The sequence below is a fragment of the Vidua chalybeata genome, chromosome 7, assembly GCF_026979565.1.
Source record: "Vidua chalybeata isolate OUT-0048 chromosome 7, bVidCha1 merged haplotype, whole genome shotgun sequence".
In the NCBI taxonomy this organism is placed as follows: Eukaryota; Metazoa; Chordata; class Aves; order Passeriformes; family Viduidae; genus Vidua; species Vidua chalybeata.
The window spans coordinates 100,061-119,674 of NC_071536.1; the positions used below are offsets into that span (position 1 = coordinate 100,061).

At 52.3% G+C, this 19,614-nt stretch overlaps 1 protein-coding gene across 4 annotated transcripts in view; it reads right to left on the reverse strand.

Moving 5' to 3' along the window:
* Positions 1 to 4,954: 4,954 nt before the first annotated feature.
* Positions 4,955 to 19,614, reverse strand: part of LOC128790483 (maestro heat-like repeat family member 5) — a 47,888-nt gene continuing 33,228 nt past the window's right edge. The window contains exons 1-15 of one of the 4 annotated variants that reach the window (XM_053947260.1): positions 10,183 to 10,654; positions 9,825 to 9,883; positions 9,372 to 9,710; positions 9,040 to 9,188; positions 8,635 to 8,782; positions 8,248 to 8,432; positions 8,028 to 8,165; positions 7,644 to 7,758; positions 7,335 to 7,472; positions 6,926 to 7,102; positions 6,645 to 6,800; positions 6,395 to 6,496; positions 5,931 to 6,033; positions 5,601 to 5,657; positions 4,955 to 5,306 (exon numbers count right to left, since the gene is read on the reverse strand). In XM_053947260.1, the coding sequence (XP_053803235.1) occupies positions 5,188 to 5,306; positions 5,601 to 5,657; positions 5,931 to 6,033; positions 6,395 to 6,496; positions 6,645 to 6,800; positions 6,926 to 7,102; positions 7,335 to 7,472; positions 7,644 to 7,758; positions 8,028 to 8,165; positions 8,248 to 8,432; positions 8,635 to 8,782; positions 9,040 to 9,188; positions 9,372 to 9,710 (1,926 nt within the window). In that variant the 5' untranslated portion in view covers positions 9,825 to 9,883; positions 10,183 to 10,654 and the 3' untranslated portion in view covers positions 4,955 to 5,187. Of the gene's footprint in view, positions 5,307 to 5,566; positions 5,658 to 5,930; positions 6,034 to 6,394; positions 6,497 to 6,644; positions 6,801 to 6,925; positions 7,103 to 7,334; positions 7,473 to 7,643; positions 7,759 to 8,027; positions 8,166 to 8,247; positions 8,433 to 8,634; positions 8,783 to 9,039; positions 9,189 to 9,371; positions 9,711 to 9,824; positions 9,890 to 10,182; positions 10,656 to 19,614 lie in introns of those variants that run through there. The other 3 variants (XM_053947258.1, XM_053947261.1, XM_053947259.1) reach the window with 3 other exon arrangements.

Genomic DNA, 19,614 nt, shown 5'->3' on the forward strand with positions numbered 1-19,614 from the left:
CAGACCCTGAAAATTACACTTGCCAAGCTAGTAGATGAAACAAAAATTAATTGGATCAAATGCCTCCTATTAGCCCTGATGAGAGTGAGAACAAAGCCTAGATCTGATGTGGGTATTTCCCCTTATGAATTGATGTTTGGACTCCCATTTTTGACCACCTCACATTGCATGGGGACATCCGAAGGAGATAAAGGTGTGAAAATTCACCTAAAAACAATTGCAAAAACATTAGAAGAGTTAAGAAGAAATGGCTATCTCCCGCAAAGTACTCCTATTGATTTTAAAATCCATAAATATCAAGCAGGAGATTGGGTATTAAATAGATCGTGGAAAGAACAGCCGTTAACCCCCAGATGGGAAGGCCTGTACCAAGTTTCATTGACTACCAAAACTGCAAAAAGAACACAAGAGAAAGGGTGGACCCATGTTACCAGGGTCAAAGGTCCAGTTCCGGCTCCCACAGAATAGACTATGGGAAATTCGACTAACATCAAGCAGCACCTCTTGTTTTTATAAGTGTTGTTCTAATGTTGTAATTTGTGAACTGTTATTTAAAGATATTGTTTATCAACCTGTTGTTTAATATCCTATTTAAATCCAGTATTAGTGTAAAAGTTAAGATAAAGAGTTATATGAATATTTATTGTCATATTTATTAAAGTGTTGCTATTGAAAATATTTGTTGAAGTTAGAAAAGCATCTCTTTGATTTTAAGAAGTAAAAGTAAAACATTCAACTAATGGCAACTAATTACAATTTCTGGTATTTCTCATTACAGAATCAGTGACAAGAAGTCTCCATAAGATAGAGCATTCGCCGACCATAGTAGTGATCTGACCCTAAAATGGAAAAAATAACAAGTCGACACAGGGAAAGAGTGGAGTGAGACGTGGACACCGGTAAGAACGTAAGCACAGGGGGCAAGCCCAGATCAGGTGACAGCACTCTTACCATCCGAAGCTGACTAAGCACCATGAGAATCAAGAGAGTAACCTGTACTGGACCCCTGTGGGGGTTGATAGCAATAATGACTGTGAGTCTCCAGGAGAGCTCACCAAACTCCTGTGATAAGTGCTATCATGCTGTCTATACCGGAAATGCGCGAAGCGCAGTTCTCAGATTCCACACTAATCTTAACCCTGAGTGTGTTGACTTGTCACAATTACAAACCTGTGTAGAAGATGGAAAAACCTATTGGCTATTTGAAAATGGAGGGACCCCTAAACAGAAACTAGTGGGGGAATGCCCTACAAGGGAGAAATGGTTATGCACTGACAAGAAACCAGGGAATAAGGTCATTAAAGGATTGGACTTAATAAAAGAAAAAGAAATAAAAAGGGTGAATAAACCAGGGGTAGAAACAAAATTACCGAATGGAAAGAATTTGTTTTCAGATCTAGTAGAAAGAATCAGCCATGAGTTCAACGTATCGAATATACGCTGGATATGTGGGGATAGCAGGAGGTCAGAAATATGGCCCTGGGAAGGAATCGCACTCAGCCCTCAAGAAACTCTAAAAGCGATGAAAAACCTAGATAGAGATCGAAAACCAGACATCTGGAATGCAGAAGAAGTTTGGAACTTAAAGTCCGAGGTAATCGGGGAAGAATGTATATGGAGAAAAGGACTGAAATTTCTTTCCTGTGTAGGTGAACTGTCTTGTAAAAGGTATCTAACTACTAATGATACCCATGAGTGGTGGATTCCCCAGAGTAAACATCTGTATTGGGCACAAAAACAAAAGCCAGGCTCAAACTGTTCATATATACAAAGAGAACAATTGTAGGAGTGTCTAGCTAAAGAACCGAATCTATTTCAAGACGAACCCTGGCTGTCTAAATTTTGGAACAAAAATGAAGTTAGAAATACCAGATCACTAAAATTCTGGAAAGGCCCGAAAGGATTGTTTTGGATTTGTGGAAAGATGGCATATGTGATGCTACCAAAAGACTGGAAGGGCAGTTGTACATTAGGTGTAATAAGAGTGTCATTCTTTTTACTTCCAAAAGATGACCATCCAGATTTAGGGGTACCCCTCTATGATGAATTAAAACGTCAAAAGAGATATCTAATTGGAGGAACCCAGAGCTGGGGAGACGAAGAGTGGCCCCCAGAGAGAATTATTGAAACCTATGGCCCTGCCACCTGGGCCCAGGACGGTTCATGGGGGTATAGAACCCCCATTTATATGTTGAACAGAATTATAAGGTTACAAGCACTTCTAGGAATAGTTTCTAATGAGACAGCTTTAGTTTTAGACTTGTTACCAGTACAGAGCCGCCAGATGAGGACTGCCATATATCAGAACCGGCTAGCCTTGGACTACCTGCTGGCCGAAGAAGAAGGGGTATGTGGAAAGTTTAATTCATCTGAATGTTGTCTAGAAATTGACGATCATGGGGACCTAATTAAAAATATAACCACCAGGATTAGAAAACTCACACATGTACCAGTACAACGATGGACCCCATTGATAAAAGCTAATTGGTGGGATAACATCTGGAATGGAGAATGGTGGAAAAAGATACTGCTTATAGTGGGGGGGGGGGGGGTTGGGGGGGCACTCATAAATTTAATTTTCCTTCCTTGTTTAATACCTTGTCATATCAGAATGATTAATAACATTCTCCAGACTTCTCTTGAAAGGTCAACAGATGAGAAAATTATGATGATGAAAGAAAACCAAGACAGAAAAGGAACAGAGAGCGCAAAAGAGATGTATGAGAAATACCAGAAGTTAAGAGAATTTTACCGAAAGTATGAAAGTCCAGTTTGATAAGTTAAGGCTGATGCGGGCCAAGCCCGATCAAAGAATTAGAGGGAGGATTGTTATGAACAAAAATAAAATTTAAACCTTTGGGGAACGTAGTTAACAATGGTTAAATGTTGTTACAAAGTTAAATGTTGTTAATACAAGTTAAATGTTGTTAATACCAGTAACAAAGTGTGATTAGTTCTATGAAAACCCAGTGGTGTGGTTCATGTATAAAGGGGGAGTGGAACCAGGGAGGAGATGGGGTGCCAATCTTTGTGCAGGGGCAGAGAAACTTTCAGTAGTATTCCGTCATAGAACACAACCACAAGTTAAATCAAGATTGGAAGAGAGACCAACCAATGGGAGGTGAGAATTCCAAAATGATTGGCCAAGACTGCACCAACTTATAAGTCAATCAGCAACGGAGAAATAGACCTGTCACAGCACGGATCCTGAGCGCCCCAATCAGGAGACAAGAGAGAGACTTGAAAAGGCCTGGGGTGTCTAACTCCCGCGTCTTTCCTGGGAGCCGCTTTCCCTGGAAACACCCCTAGGTTACAATTACTAAGCTGTTGAAACAGTATCTGGACCAGCCCGAGGTTTTTGCTTCCAGTTGTTCATTTTGTAATAAACAAGCTTACTTTTTTAATCAACATGCCTCCTTTTTGTTAGTTTAAAGTTTCTTTCTAAGCCTGTTTGCAACATGTACTGTGGACTATGGAGAGGATCTTGCAAAAGAATTTGCATCAGGGTAAAGAGAAGGGGAGAATGAAACAAGGCCTTTGCTTGACATAAGCACAAGCAATTCACAGAAGTAAACGAGTACTTAGCACAGATATACATAACTACTTAGCACCAGTTAGCATAAGGAAAAGCTGGAGGGCCAAACCTGACAGGAGAGTGACTTGACAAAAAGCTTTAGACATAGTCTACCAGAAGAACTAAGGGCAAGTACGGAATCAGCCCTGTGCAGGGAAACCATGAGGAGGAAGTGCTGCTTTAGGGCATGGACACTGCTCCTGGACAGCGCCTGGGCATTAGCTTCGAGGACAGGAATCTGACAGAATGTATTTCTAACCCCCTGCCTATCGAATCACTGCAGCAGGGTAAAGATGGATGGTATTTTTGATACAATTCCTACATAAACGCACTGAAATTGATACATGGCAGAGAAGCATGTTAGTGGGGTGCAGCCCCATGCCCTCCCCCCGGATCAATAAAAGGGCTTTTGGCTGACAATGCATTTGTCTGCCGATTACTTTGAATTAGGGAGGCCCCTCAGGACTGCAGTATCCTGAGGGAACACCAATGGCCTTGACCTGTAGGCACCTGCAAAAGCTAAAAGTCAGCTGCCTCAGCTTTCAGAGCCTCTCTGGGCCAGCATCCTGACGTGGATGCAGGAATGCTGCCAGGCACTGCTGGGACCCAGCGGAACAGGACCGGCTGTCTCATGTCCACGTAGCACCCCTGACACAGCCAGGGCTGTCCCGAAAGCAGACGCTCCCGTGTCAGCAGAGAGGAGCAAGGAGCACTGGGCTCCTCTCAGCTGGGCTCACCACTGTGCTCCAGTGGGAGGGGCAGACAGGCCACCCACAATCAGGGCATCCCCTGCATCAAAAGGACATGCATTTTGGCCTTTTTGTCCCTCCACCCCAGAAGCAGGCCTGACATCTCCTCCTCTGGAGTGGAGTCTTTCCAGTTCTGATGTCATCTCACGCTTGGCCAGCGCCTGAGATGAGCCGCAATGGCTTGTGATACCACTTGCATGCCAAGCACAGCTCCATTGTCTATTGTTCCTCTTTCACAGGTTAACTTCCCATCGATTGACCAACCCATTGCTTCTTTTAAGGGTCAAATTCACAGCAATTTCACAATAAGGTTTCCTTCATTGTCTGTTCTTCATTACCTGCCTGATGTGCACAACAGCAGACCAAATATGGCAGGGCCTTAGACACGATTTCAGTCCCTGACACACAGGCTCCTTGTCCCACTGCCGGCCTTCAGGGTGCTCAGCAAGATCTGCAACTCCACAGTGTTGTGGAACTGTACCTTCAGCACAGGCACCTTTCCAGCCTGATCTGCCCTCGTTGCTCTGTGCGTGTGCACAAAACACGGCGTGGAAGAGAACGGCAGCAGGGGCCTGTGTGTCCCTGGGCTCAGGATTTGCGTCGCTTCATCTCCACAGAGATGCAGGCAAAGTGAAAAAGACAAACCATTTATTAATGAAAGGGGAAACAAAGGTTTGAACTGGAAGAGAAAAAAAGGGGATGGACATGGTCTGAGAGCTGGAGGGAGGGAGCTATCTACAGGCAGGGCGAGGGCTGAAGCCACACCAGCGTCCTACAGGCTCAGCTGTGCCAAACATCAGTTGTGCCTGGAGCTCCAGTGGCAGCGGGAGATGGTGTCCTCCTCAGTGTCTTCTGGTGCTGTTCTTAGGACACTGATTCACTGGATCCTGAAGATGAACTTAATTCTTCAGCTCTGCTGGTAAACTGGGCATGAATAGTCCTGCTCCAGTGGGATATAGTGCCTTTCCTCTGGGCTTGAATGGCTGGAACAGAGAGGAAAACAGCCACAGTCAGGGGCCAGATCTGCGGGATTCCTAGGAGACCCTCCTGCCAAGGGTGTCCCACTCAGGTCTTGCACTAGCCACAAGAGAGGAGGGGCCAACAGGATCGGCCACAAGGGGCTGGCCATGAATCACCCCGGCCCATGTCCCTGCAATCTCTGTGTGCTCTGCCCACGTCACCCCTCATCCACACAAGGAGTGAAGCCTGCCCCAGGCAGGGCAGGGTTTCCAGCTCCCCTCACCAGTGCCTGCTGTCAGTCCGCTGCCGTCACTCACCCTGACTGAGGGCGTGGAGCTTTCCCTGCTGCCCCCTCAAGCTCCGCTCGGCCATCCCTGCGAACACAGAGCCTGTCACAGCCCAGCGGCACAGCTCCCTGCCAGCGGCGCTGCCAGCCCTGTGGCCACACGGCCTCGTGGCCTGGCAGGGCTCAGCCCGGGCCCTTGCCGCACGCTGCCGCCCAAGGGCACGGCTGCCGGAGGGCGACAGCAGCGCCCAGGCCAGGCGGGGCTCCACGGCGCCGGGCCCGGATGGCGCCGCCGGGGCAGCAGGCGGGGCTGGGGCCGAGCTGCGGCGGGGCGGGGAGGGAGCCCGGGCTCGTGGCTCACCCATGAACCTGACGGCCACCTCTCGCAGGGGCTCCTGTGGGCTCTGCAGGTAGGGCCGGGCCCGGCGCAGGTGCTCGGCCGCTCGGCTCCTGTCCTCTGCCAGCTGGAGAGAGCGGCAGGAGGGAAGGGTTGGCGTGGGCTCAGCCCCTGGGCCGGGCGCTCCCTGCGCCCAGCCCCGGCCTCCCCTGCCTGCACAGCCCTGAGGCCCGGCCAGCAGCCGCTGGCGCCGGGCTCTGGAGGGGGCAGAGGGCCGGCTGCTGCCCGGGGAGCCGCGGTGCCGCCCCGCAGCCCCGCCGGGCCGGGGCTCCATCGGCACCCGGCTGGGACCCACGGGATCCTGGAGAAGGGCCCACACGGCCTCTGGCTGCAGCAGCGGGCAGGGGCACAGCTGCCAGCCCACACACTGAGCACCGCGCTCAGGGGGCTTCTCCAGCCTGAGCCTGGGCCTTCCAGGCCGTCCTTACCAGGACCTCAGCAAACTTCCACAGATGCTCCTTCTCCAGCAGCTGCTTGAGCTTTCTCCTCTTCAGAAACTTGGCTGCACAATGCAGCGTTTCCCGAGAGGCCTGGAGAGCAGCAGAGACCCCGAGATGGCCCCACAGCCCAGGCCACAAGACCTGTGTCCCTGTGCCAAGGCCTGGAGGAGGCTGCAGCCCGCCAGGCGCCAGGGCAGGAGGCAGCCGAGCCCCCTCCCAGCATCATAGAAATGCTCACCTTTGCCACGTGCCAGTTCTCATCATGACAGTAGATGAAAAGTGTGTCCAGGCTCTTGTTCACAATTGTCTCCAGGGGCTTTTTTCCCTCATCCACTACCAAGTCCATCACCTTACAGAAGAGTTGAATGGAGAGCAACTGCACATGGCTGTTGTCCTAGAGGAAAGGAAAAGACCTACACCAGCTACTCCAGGCCCACCTGGGCAAAGGCCTGAAAATCCACAGGGCACAAAGTTTCTGGGAAGCACCCGATGCCTGTGGCTCAGGATGCAGAACCTTACGTGGTCAAAGAGCAGCAGGAGTGCCTCAGCCAGCTTTGGGGCGGTGGTGCTGGATACCAGGATGTCTTTGTGCTGGAGCACATTGGTGAACACATGGAGGCTCATGCTGACCACCTCTCTATCTTCATCCCCCAGCAGCTCCAGAAGGCTTTGAGACACGCTGCACATTCTTCTGGCCTGGGTGGAACACAAGGCTGTGCTGGGAAGCCATGGACGGCTGCACGGCCAGCAGCGCCCTGGCACTGCAACCCCACCCTGCTGCTGCAGGGCCCACAGGCCAAAGGCCTGTCCCAAAGCACTGGGGCAGGTGAGGCAGGAGAGCTGGGAGCAGCTGCCTCAGCTCTTGAAGCCCTGCCAGCCCAAGGGGCTGCTTTGCCTGGCGCAGCTTCAGCCGCTGCCCTCTTCTCACCATCAAGAGATCCTTGCTGGGCACCACGAGGCCTCTGAGTGCCAGGCGACGCCTCTGACTGCATTCACTCTGGAGGTACCTTGACATGATCTTCATGACGCTGCCACCATATTTACTCAAGTTCAGGCGCTCGAGGACCTGAAAGGCACAGGGCAGTGACAGGGGACCCGGCCGGCAGGAGCCCAGAAGCGCATAGGGCTGGGCCCAGGCAGCAGCACAGGGCGTGGGCACTGTCCTGGCAGCTGTGGCTACGAGAGGGCAGAGAGCTGGGAGGCAGCTCAGCGAGGCAGCGCTGGCCAACAGGCTCACCTCCACAAGGAATGCCAGGAAGGGCAGATCCCAGCACGGCTCCTCCCTGCTGAGCTGCCGGAGCAAGTGGAGTGTGATGCAAGAACACAAAGGGATCAAAACACGGAGCATCTCCCTGGCAGGGGGAAAAAGACACCAAAGCCCTGAGGTGGGGAGACCAAACCTCTCCCAGCACTGACTCACAGAGCTCTGGTCTTTCCCCAGCATCCCTGGAGGGGATGTGAGCGCTTGGACAGGCAGCCCCTTCTGGGCACCCTCCTCTCCCAGCCTCTTCCAGTCTTCTTGGCCGTCCCTTGCTGACGAGGCCCTCTGGCCCATGACCACAGGGACTGTGTGGGGCACAGGGCACAAATGCTGGGGGCAGTGGGCAGAAGGGGATCTCACCTGGCCAGCAGACCCACGGCATAGTGCTGGGTGTGAGCACACAGCATCATGTCCCAGCACCCCTTGCGCTCCATAGCCACCACCACATGGTCACACTGCAGTCGGCAGAGCAGATCCTTCATGGCCTGCACTGCAAACCTGTGTGCAGAGCAAAGCCCAGGTCACACTGGGAGCACTGCCGCTGGCCACAAGGGCACAGGAAGGACAGGAGGACCGGGACCTGTTGGGCTTGCTGGGAAGGCGGTGTTTCTCCTGGCATGCACTCCAGAAGTTATCAACTTCCTCTGGTGGCATCTGCTGTGTGGTGATGACAACATGGAAGAGCAGAGCCACAAACAGTCGCCCAGAATAAGGGATCATGGCCTTGTTGCACTCAGGCACAATCAGCCAGATCACCAGAGTTGCCTGCAAAAGAAGCAGCCCAAGGCAGCGCTCAGTGCCGAGGTGTCCATGGGGCAGGGCCCAAGGGCAGAGGCAGGGGGAGCAGCGGGCCTGGTGCCCCCTGAGCCTGCCCCTAGGCCAGTTTCAGCCCAGCGCCTGAGGCATGGAGAGGATGGAGAGCTGCTGGAGAGGTGACCTGGGGCTGAGCAAAGGCCCAGAAACTCACAGCCAGGGCAAAAAGGTCCTTGTTGTCCCCATCGGAGGTGCACATTGTGTGCAGAGGCCAGTCCTCCATCACACAGAGCAGTGTTGGCAGCGCTTTCTCCAGTGCTGGTCCCGATGAGCCTATGGCTCTCCACATCTTTGCAGCAGCTCTGTGGGATGGCAGCTCTGTGTCAGGGGCATCTCAGTCACAGCACCATGCCCTGTGCAGCTGTGGGGGCCCAGGTGACAGAGACCTGGTGCCCTGAAGGGCAGGGGGGGAGCATTGGCAGCAGGCTCAGGAAACAGAGGGGCCCGAGGGTCCTGGGCCTCTCTGCCTGTCTGGCAGAGACCATTGGACAGGCTGTGCAGGGCCACGGGCCCTAAAGGCTGCTGAGCCCTGAGCTCTCAAGGCTCGTGGGCCCCGTACCTGTCACACGTTGGGGCACAGCGCAGGAGGGTCAGCACCACGTCAGCAGGGTGTTCTTCTGCCAGCCTCACAATGTCCGTTTGCAGCCTGGCATCCACAGAGACGTGGGACATGAGACTCTGGTGGATGTTCTTCACCTTGGCTGGCACCTGGGGGAGGCATGGGGGAGACTTGGAGCGCTGTCCAAAGGAACCACTTCCCCAGCTTCCCCCAAGAAGTGCTTCTGTTCCCACCACACTGTGCTGGCCTCAAAGGCTGAGGGGTCCAGAGACCATGGCTTGAGGGGACACACCATCCTGGGAGGCCTCCAGGTGTGGACCCAGGCTGCTTACCTGCTCCTGCTGGTGAGAAGGAACAGCACTCTCCTCGAAAAAATCCATAGTGGGAGCATGAATCATAGTTGGAGCAGGCATGGTGTCAGTATTTGTAAGGCCCTGAGTCTCTCTGGTTTTGGTGTTTGTGATGGCCACGTCCTCAGTCATAGACATGAGATGAGCCTTTGCCCAGGTTTCAGTCTCTGAGGTGGCAGATTCTTCTGAGCGCTCAGCTGAATCTGGGCTGCCATCAGGCTCTGCCTGGAGCTCGGTCAGCCCCAAGTCAGGCTCGGCTGCACCCGCAGCTGCTGTGCTGCCGGTCTTTCTACGCTGAATGCGCAGGAACTGCCGGAACATCTGCAGGAGAAGAAAGGCCAGGGAAGCCCGGGATGTTCCATGGAGTGCTCCAAGCGTGGTGCTGGGCTGAGCAGTGACAGCAGGCCCAGCCCAGGTGGGGATGGCTGCTGGTACCTTCAGGCTTTTGCGGAAGCGGCCACGGGCGGGTTCCTGCTCTTGTGTCCGGTCCAGGGCTGCATCTGGCAAAGAGCAAGCGCAGCCAGAGCTGAGGGGCTGCGGGAGAGGCCGGAGAACACAGCCCAGCCCTGCGCTCCCCAGGCAGGGAGGGCCCCGGGATGCCCCAGGGGATGGAGCAGGGCCACGGCGGGGTGTCTGCCCGGCCCCTCCTCCATCCTGTCCATGGGCCTGTCCCCAGGGGATGGGATGGGATGGGATGGGATGGGATGGGATGGGATGGGATGGGATGGGATGGGATGGGATGGAGCCAAGCTGGCTGCAGCCATCAGCCCTGTGGCCCAGCTCTGCCACTCACCATCCTGCAGTGTCTGGATCTGCCTGGCTCTTCAGGCTGTTGTGCTGGGGCAGCTCCAGGGCCTTTCTTTTTTTCCCCCCTGAACACTTTGAACAGGCTGAGAAATCTGCCTGCCATTCCACCAGCTAGCCTTGAAGGCACCTTCCAGAGAGATGCTTCAGGATATATGCAAGTCAACAATTGCAGTTGTGCCTTTAAAGCACCTGAGACAGAGGAGCCTCAGGAAGGCTGCAGGACAGCAAGTCCTGCACTCTGGTCTTGAGGGCTCCTGCCACAATGACAGGAGACCCCTCATAAATTATTCTGGTCACCAAGTCCCACAGTCCTGCCACGAGGTCACCTGCAGGAATAACGCCTCAGAAAAGCTCCGGGTCAGACACGAACGAGCGCGCTGTGCGAGGACTCCTCACGGCACCGCTCTGTCCTGTCCTGTCCCGTCGCCTGCTCCGAGCACTGTGGCGTGCTCTTGTCACCGCCAGCTCCTATGTCACCACGTGTCACAAAGGGAGGGTTCTTGGACACCCTGGCCTGTTCCATGACACGGTGACCGTGCTGCAGCATGTCACAAAGGGCCCTTGCACACACTGCCACCTGCCCTGGGGCCACCCCCAGCCCCACCCAAAGTGGCCCAGGCTGGAAGGAATCCCGGGCCCCAAGTGTCTAAAGCAGCCCAACAGGATCTTTAGGACCAACTCAAACCATCAGCAAACCCTGCCCGGCATTTAAGACTCCTCAATTCCGGAAGGCTTTACATCTCATTGCGCAAATCAAGTCGTTCCAAAATTTGCAAACTTCTCAAATTAATAGCGATTGCCGGAGAATGTGAATGATTTGGAAGTTTGTTCCCACCTAAAAGCAGCAACTCATTTGCCTTAACACATTCCATTGGAAGTCACTTTTGAAACATAGCACTATACAGAGGCAAAAAGAAGACCATTCTTTGGTGTGCAAATGGTTTTCGATGAAGGGATGATAACATCGTAATTCTCTTAAGGAATAAAAGCTCTCAAGGAATGAAAGTCCACTCAGTCTTACAAAAGTAGCCCAGACAAATGAGTAGATGGACAAAGGGCTCGTCCTCCCCCAGTACAGATATCTAAGTGGCCAATAAAGTACATCTCTCCCATCTTGTTCCCTGCAGGAGAATCAGGGCCATGAAGAGAAATAGTCACAGATATTCCTTCTGGCCTCCATAAGCAAAGCTGTGCCAAACCACAGATGCTGCCTTCAAGCTGACTCAAATTCCAGCCTAGACCTCTCACCTTGCAGACAACTCCTTCCCCAACACGCTCCCCAACACCAACCCCCTGCAAACACCCGCAGAGAAGCCCTCAACAGCCCGCCAGGAGCCCCAGCTGTCCCCGTCCCTCCGCAGAGCTTTCCCACCCTCCAGCAGACCCCCTGGTTCCCTGCACGTGCTTTGGGATGGCACTCGGGAGCATCCGCTCCAAGGCCTTCCCTGGCAGCAAGCTCAGGCTGCCAGACCTATGGATCCTGGCTCATCCTTCCCACCGAGCCTTCCTGTGCACGGCTGTTCCATTGGCACATCTGCGCTCAGCTCGGACTTCTCCACTCAGCCAGGGCTGCTGGGAAAGGATGGAGAGCAAGCCTGGCAAGCTCTTTCTCCAGCTCCCCCTTCACTCTCGGGGGAGGTAGAACATTCCAGAGGAAAGCAACTGGTGCCGCAAGGAGTGGGCGGCATCAGGCAGCTCTGGGGAGGCCCCTCAGGACTGCAGTATCCTGAGGGAGCACTGTTGGCCATCCCCTGCGTGTATCTGCAAAAGCTTAAAGTCAGCTGCCTCAGCTTCCAGGGCCTCTCTTGGCCAGCATCCTGACGTGGATGCAGGACTGCTGCCAGGCACTGCTGGGACCCAGCGGGACAGGACCGGCTGTCTCGTGTCCACGTAGCACCCCTGACACAGCCAGGGCCGTCCCGAAAGCAGACAGACGCTCCCGTGTCAGCAGAGAGGAGCAAGGAGCACTGGGCTCCTCTCAGGGTATCTCAGCTGGGCTCACTTCACAACACGCCCCCATTTTAAGGCCTGCTGATGCCCAGCTGCCAGAAATGCCTACCTTGTGCTCTCCAAGATGCACAGGGAGAGCCAATGAGCAGGACACTTGGGGAGGCAAACCTTCCAAGCCTTTCTGAGGCCAGGGACACACCAAGATCAGCCAAGACTCTCCACGCTGCCTGGCCCACCCAGCCCAGCTCTGGGCTGGCCCTGGGCCACAGCAGCTCCCACCAAGCAGGAGGCAAATGCATATTGCCGAGAGTCGAAACACAGCTGTCTTGGTTTGGAAAGACAGGTGTCTGCTAAGGAAGGCGGGAGCCTCCCCTGAAATGGAAAAATGTAGACCTCTTCCCTCTGAATTGTTAGAAGTTTGAAATTAAGGGGGGCTCTTGGGCAAAAATATGGGAGCAGGAATAACAGTTCTTTATTAGGGAAGAAATTAAAAGATAAAATAAACAATGCAGTGAACTAAAACAACACGGACAGAGTCAGAATACAACCTGACACCTGTTGGTCAGGTTGTTGGTAGCAGTGCAATTGGAATTGTGGCTGCAGTCCTCCTGGAGTGTCAGGTGTGGTTCTGTTGGAGTAGTGATCTTGTAGAAAAGGGTGCAGTCTTCCTCTGAAGAGGCAGTGGAAGAGGCAGCTGTTCCTCTGGGAAAATCCAGCGCAAAAAAGCTGTGCTCCTGGGCCAGAATTTCAAGCCTATATTTGCAGGTAGGAATGCTTGGCTCCTCCCTCTGGCCAGAGCCTCTCCCAATGGGAAGTTAGAGTTCTTATCAGTCATGCAGTGACACTCAATGGCCCCTTATCAGCAGATGTCTCCCCATAAGGAAGGATTGATTGTGGAAAGAGATAAGGAACAAGTCCCACTTAACACAAGACAACACAAGACAATTTGCCTTACAGATGGCAAATAGAATACATCTTGCTTTTTCCAGTCTGGGACAACAGCAGCCAGGGAAGATGTGAAATGTGAGTGTGTAAAGGCCTTTGAATTCACAGCTCCCAGAGAGAGCTTTGGGGCTCACAGCGGGACAGAGATGGTTCTGCTCTGTCCAAAGGGGGGTAACACATCCTGCTGCAGGTGCTTGGGTTGTTCTCTGCAGCTCCAGGTGGATGCCAAAGCTGCTCTTCACAGCCTTCTTCCTGCCCCTCTGCCAAGTGCAATGGGCCTTCAAGGACTGAAAGGAGCACAGAGAGCCAAAGGGGGACACTTGCAGCTGCCTCACTGGGAGCTCCCTGGGGAAGCACTTTCCTTGAGAAGCATGCCCCTTTCCTCCAAAGGCGTTTCCCTAAATGTGCAGCTTTTCCGGGGAACACCAACACACCCTTAAGAAACACTGGCAAGGCTGAAGGAGTTCAGGTCCTTTCAGGACAGGCACTCCAGCTCTAGCTCGTATTCCCCCAAGTGCGTTTCCAGATGAAGGTTCAGAGGTGCAGCCCCAGGCCCTCTACCAATAGAAGCTGCTCACTGCCTCTTTGTGCCGGATCAGTCCGTGTCTCACAAACGGAATGGGACCCTGGCTGCTTGCAGACTTAGGATTTATTATCTGTCTGTATCATACAAGCAAAAAGTAAGAGACACAGGAAAATAACAACCTCCATGCAAACACAGATCAGAGGCAAGATGGCAGCCCATGCAAAGCCTTTTTCTACATATTCTTTGAACCAATAGCATAAAAGAAAAGGTGTAAAGGCATTATACTCTAACCAATTACAAAAGGACCCACGTGGGTTTAACATTAACAAAAGGACTTCTATGAACCACAAACAATACACAATTATTCACTCTTTAAGATGGAAACTTTTTCTATCTTTGCAAGGCATATATCTAGGACTTCTCACATCTTGAGCTATCAATTAGTTCTTGTTCTTTCTTGTTCCTCATGATAAATATCAATGTATTCACTTGGTTCTTAACTTCCTAGCTTTCTCATGAGAAGGTTTATAAATTTCCCAGCCTTTCTAAGCTTTAGAAAGTGTCTTTTACCTTTCTATATTCCTACAGATGTGGACTTGGGGATGCCAGTGCTCCCCAGGGCATTTCTGTGCTCCTTAGAAAATACTGAGTGACTTTTCCAAACAGTTTATAATCTGTGGGTTTGGCATTTGTCTGTTTCACTTGGATGGCATGAGCCTGCTCTGCTTGGCACCGTGCCTTTTTTTAAACAGCTGAGGCAAAGGTTAGTGCTAATTTGACAGGGTTTGGGATTGGGTCCAAGACAAAAATGGTTGTGTGTGGCTTGGTGTTACTTGAAGAGTTGGGAGCTCCTGGTTTTTGGATGCCAGGTACCTCTAGAACCTGTTCAAAGAGAAGTGTTTGCCATGCGTGAAGCTTGTCAACTCCCCCCAGCGTAACCCAGTCTGAGAGAGCAGATCTGGCTCTGGGGTTGTTACCAATAACCTTTTATTTTCAGTGCTAAATCTATGCCAGAGGCAAGGGATGTGTTTTTGTCTCCTTGCCCTGCTTTTCTTTGGGAATGTGATGGGCAAAAAAGGGAAGAGATTAGATGACTTTGCTCCTTCTCCCTTCTTTCTCCTGCTGGAATTTTTTCCTCCATTGCAGGGCTTAGGAACCTCCTTGCAGAGGCAAGAAAGCCAATCCATAGGGGGGTGCTCTTGGGGATGTATGGGGCACATCCTGATTCATTGATGCTGGAAGCTCTACTGATCCTGTCTGGCATCTTCCCTGGCTGAGTGAAAGCCTTGCAGTCTTTGGGGATCACACCAGCGGCAGGAACCCTGCAGTGCTCTGGCTGGTTCAGGACAGAGCTGGATTTTCCCTTACTGTCTTAAGAATTACACACAGCCTCTGTCCCAGCACTTTGAAAATGTAAGTGACAACCACACTGCTCCAGCAGATGCCTGGGACTTACCTGGTAATGCAGATGGCTTTTGCCACGGTCTTTTTCATAGAATTACAGAATCATTAAGCTTGGAAAAGACCTCTGCAATCACCAAGTCCAACCATTAACCCAGCACTGTAAAGCCCACCACTAACCCATGTCCCTAAGCACCACATCCACATGTTAATTCCCATTAATTGTGCAAGATGCACTGCAGGAGATTGGAAAAACTGGGCACAAACAGCAAATGTGAATTGTCTTATTAGCCAGTTACTTTTGTTTTGTGGGTATATTATCGATTGGATACATGTTGGACCTGTTTCCTTTAATCCCATTAATTTGTGGTCTCAGCTGCTTTGTGTGGGAGTCTGAACTGCTCCATTAGAAGGAGTGTGTTAAATGGGATGAATTAGCCAGCTTTTAATACAGCTCGTCACCTGCTTTGTCCTGCCTGGCAGCCAGCGGGGCTCTCCTCCTCCTGCCAGCCACTGTTTCCAGTCCATTGTAGCCACTGGCCCCTTGGAGACCTGGCTTCAGCAGGCTGAGGGATCCGTAGCTCCGGGGGGATTCCAGAGGGTGGCATCTCCCCATCTTGTTTCAAGCAAGGGGATGTTTCAGGAGTGACCCCTCCTTCCCATGAGGTTTCCTGTGTTGTAAATGAGCTGGGATATGGTTAAAATGTTGGGTTTTCCCTTCCAAGTCAAAAAGTGACTGGGAATAGTCTCTGTACCCTTGGTTGCATGGGCCTGGAGTCCTCTACCTGGAAGTGCTTGGGTTTCTCTTGGGATTGCTCCCAGTCCCGATGCCTCTTGGCAGTTTGAGAGAGGATGAGTTCAGAGACCTGTTTGAAGGAGGAGAGCCACAGGAATAACATGGCCCCTGGCTGTGGATGGTGAGGACTGGGCTGGATATGACCACCAGCTGCTCCACACCACCGGTCCTTTGGTGGCAGACAACATCTCTTTGAGTTTCCTCCCCTCTCTCCATGCTCCAGACCTTCTCCCCAGGTCAGGTGTGTCCCATGGGAGACAGCTTCTGGAGGATTTTTGAGCTCAGCTCTGCAAAAATGGACTGCTCTGTGTTTGAGAGAAGGGGAAGTGAGCACCTTTGGTGGGAGATTAAAAACCCCTTGCTAAGATCAGTGGGAGAGATGAAGAAATTTTGCTGGAAAGCACAAAATGGGTATTTCCTGCTGGATTCTGAAAGCCACAGCAGCTCTCCCCAGCTTTCCCTGCAGATACTGCTGGTGGATGCTGTGGGAGAGAGCTGGAGACCAGATGCTCTCAGGATGTGCATGCTCTCAAAAAGTTCTGTGCCCTTTTAGAGCTTTATTTTGGAAGAACTTGCTTCTTTTTGAAGTCCCCTGCCAGCCTGCCTCATTTCAATGCTTTCGAGAGGAGTCAACCCTTCAAAAGAAATAACATTTTAAATGAGAATCAGTGTTTCATTTTGAAACTATTACACTCCATGAAGTGCAAATTGAAGCCATGTGGTCTCGATGGGATTTTTTTTCCTTGAGCATCACTCGGCAATCATGTGAGGAGGCTTTTTGCTTGGTGTCTCCAAGCAAAGATTCTGTTGAATTTCATCTTTCCCAACCTTTCCCAGAGGTCTCACATCCCCTGAGCAGGCTGGTCTGACAGCACAGGATGGAAAAGAGCAGAAGCCACGGCTGATGGATAAGGTGGAGATGCTGCCTGAGCATCTCCAAGGAGTGCTGAAGGTTTGAGGGAACAAGAAGTATCCCAGCTCTGCCAGCAATGGAGATGGAGGCTGACTCTGCTCCAGAGCACCCTCTCCACTGCTATTTGTGTCACCTTGTGCAAGACCTGCAGCTAGTTACCCTAACCCTACTGTATCCATGCCTTGGTTGATGAAAGCCTCCACGGGTGGGTGCTTGTTGGCACTCAGGCTCCGGGTGTAAATACATCCCAGGGATGCTTTGATTCCAAATTAGTTTTGAATTCAAGCATGCCAATCCATCACATTTGCTGCAAAGCAAAATGTCCCAGATCAGCAGTTGCACGTGAAACTGCTTTAGATTCCAAATTTGGTTTTGAACTTGATGTTACCAGGGAAGAAACCCAACAAACCTTCAAAACATTTCAGCGGTGAAGTGAGAGCTTCTGCCATGGAGAAAATTAAACGTATGGTCAGACTTGGGATGGTTTGAGGTTCTTCCTCATATCCAGCTTTCAGAGGATCTTTTCCCTTTGGATCCAGCACCATCTGACAGCTGGGGCTGAGATGGGGCAGGCAGTGCTCTCTGCTGGGATGTGAATTACACGGGGGTGTGAGCTCAGTCGGTCCTCAGGGAGCTGCATGAGCTGCTGGTGGTTGTAGCAGACGTGGGTGGCTCCTACACAGGAGCTGCTTTGAGCTTTTCTGTGATTTTCCTTTTTTTTGTGTGAGCTGGCACAAAGACATGTCTTGAAAATCATCCTTTTGCTGGCAGGTGAGCTTGGATTGTGTTTTTTCAATGATAATCAGCAGATAAAGGATCATGCTGGAGATTTGCCTGGGAGCCCCTGTCCTCTCATTCTCTGTTCCCTGAACAACTGGTTCTGTGGGAGTCCTGTGATGCTTGAGGTCCCACAAGCAGGGCAGCAGGAGGTTTCATGCGGGCTGCACCCAGGGGTGTTGCCTTGAAGGCATCCAGTGCTGAAGCATGAGGCAGTCCTGAATCAGCCTAGGGAGGTCATGGCAGCAAGTCCTGGGAGCCGAGAGCTCTCAGGTGTCAGTGGGAGTACCATGGCCGCCAGCTCTTGCTCTGCCAGGCAGCCAACCAAAGGTGGAAGGGAGAAAACAAGTATGGGTGCTTTGATGGCATCTGAGGTGCTTTAGGAAGCTTTGTTTCTGTCATTCTCTAACCCTGAAGGGCAGCGGAGCAGACAGAGCACCCCAGTGGGGTGGCTTGGAGCCAACTCCAGCTCTGCCAGGCTCTAACCAGAAGCCTCCTGGCTGTGTTGGGTGGTGTTCTCCAGCCTGGGCAGCAGAGAAGCACTCAGCCCCCCTCTGTCCGTTGCATCTCTGCCTCACACCCTGGCAGGAGTGAGGTTTCCCAGAAATGAGATCAAGCAGGGGAAAGAATCTCTTGGAGGAAGCCTCAGGCAAGCTGGGCATGGCTCTGTAAGTGGGCTCTGTGCCAGTTCCCACTGATGGTCACACCTTCCTCCACACTGCGCTGGGTCCACGGCATCCAGTAGCTGCATGAGCAGCCCTGGGGTGGGAAGGAGGAGTGGGAGGCTCCTGCCTTGCCTCTTCCACACTGATTTCTTGCCTTCTCACTTGCAGCTACAGCTCCAAACGTTGGCAGCTGCGTGGATCAGCCCAGACCCCCAGGAGGGGACAGATGGACAGAGCCGCAGGGTGACAGGGAGCTGTTTCCTGAGGGGAGCTACTGCTGCAGGTATGGTGCTGTGGCTTGGTCATTTGGGGTCTCCCCAAGCTGCTCTGGAGCTTGTGGTCGCATCTGTGGAGCGGGAGGAGACCCTGCCTTGCCCAGAGCTGCTTCACTGTGATTCCTGCAGGCAATGAGTTCCTGGGGACAGAGACCAGTGGCACTGCCTGGCTGGGATGGGTCCAGATCCCCATTCCCACCATTCCCTCTCATCCCACAGCAATTTGCTGCCTTTGTTATATTATATTACATCTCATGGACATAAGCTCCATCCCAACCAAGAGGTTCAGGGATGTCATATGGTGGTGTAAGGATTGATCCCTGAGTAGTTCCCAAGGTGCTGGCTTGGTTCATTATCTTTAGCAAAGGCCAAGAGGAGAATGTTGAGAGCTGTGGGACAAAACATCCCCCAGGAACTCCTTGCCTTACCTGGGGCATTGTGTGAGCTCTGGAGGGATGAGTTCACAGCCTGCCTAGGATGGGAAAGCCCAGCTTCAGTTTGTAGGTTTTGGGGGAGAAAAGAAGAGCACTTGGATGTTGGGCAACAGTGGTGGACAAAACCAGTGGAAATGAGAGCTATGCTTTGTAGAAAGGCCACGTGTGTCTCATGAAACAGCTGACAGTGAAGCTCGGAGCACGAGGGCCTGGTGAATCAGCCTCACAGTGCTGCTGCTTTGGGCTGCCATCTATAAATGTCAGCTGGAAGGGCCTGGCATGGAAGGTCACATGGAAAGGCTGACTGCTGAACAAGCATCTGGGCACATCAGCTGAGGAACATGCTTACTGGGGCTGCAGGACGAGTCTGTGCAAGACCTTCAATCATTCTGTGTTCTTGGAATCTCCCATGCCTGGCCTTTCACAGAATCCCAGAATGGTTTGGGTGCGAAGGGACCTTAAAGGTCATCTTGTGATGAGCTGCCATGGGCACAGACACCTTGCACTATCCCAGGTTGCTCCAAGCCCCATCCAGCCTGGCCTTGGCCACTTCCAGGATCCAGGGGAACCACAGCTTCTTGGGCACCCTTGCCAGGGCCTCACCACCTTCTCCAGCTCTCCTAAGGCTTTCTGGGCCTTCAGTCCTCTTCCACACCTCTCCAAACACCAGCAGATGAATGCTTGGCTCTCTTTAAGCCTGGCTTTGGTGGTCAGCCCTGCTCCTGCAGGGCCCTCC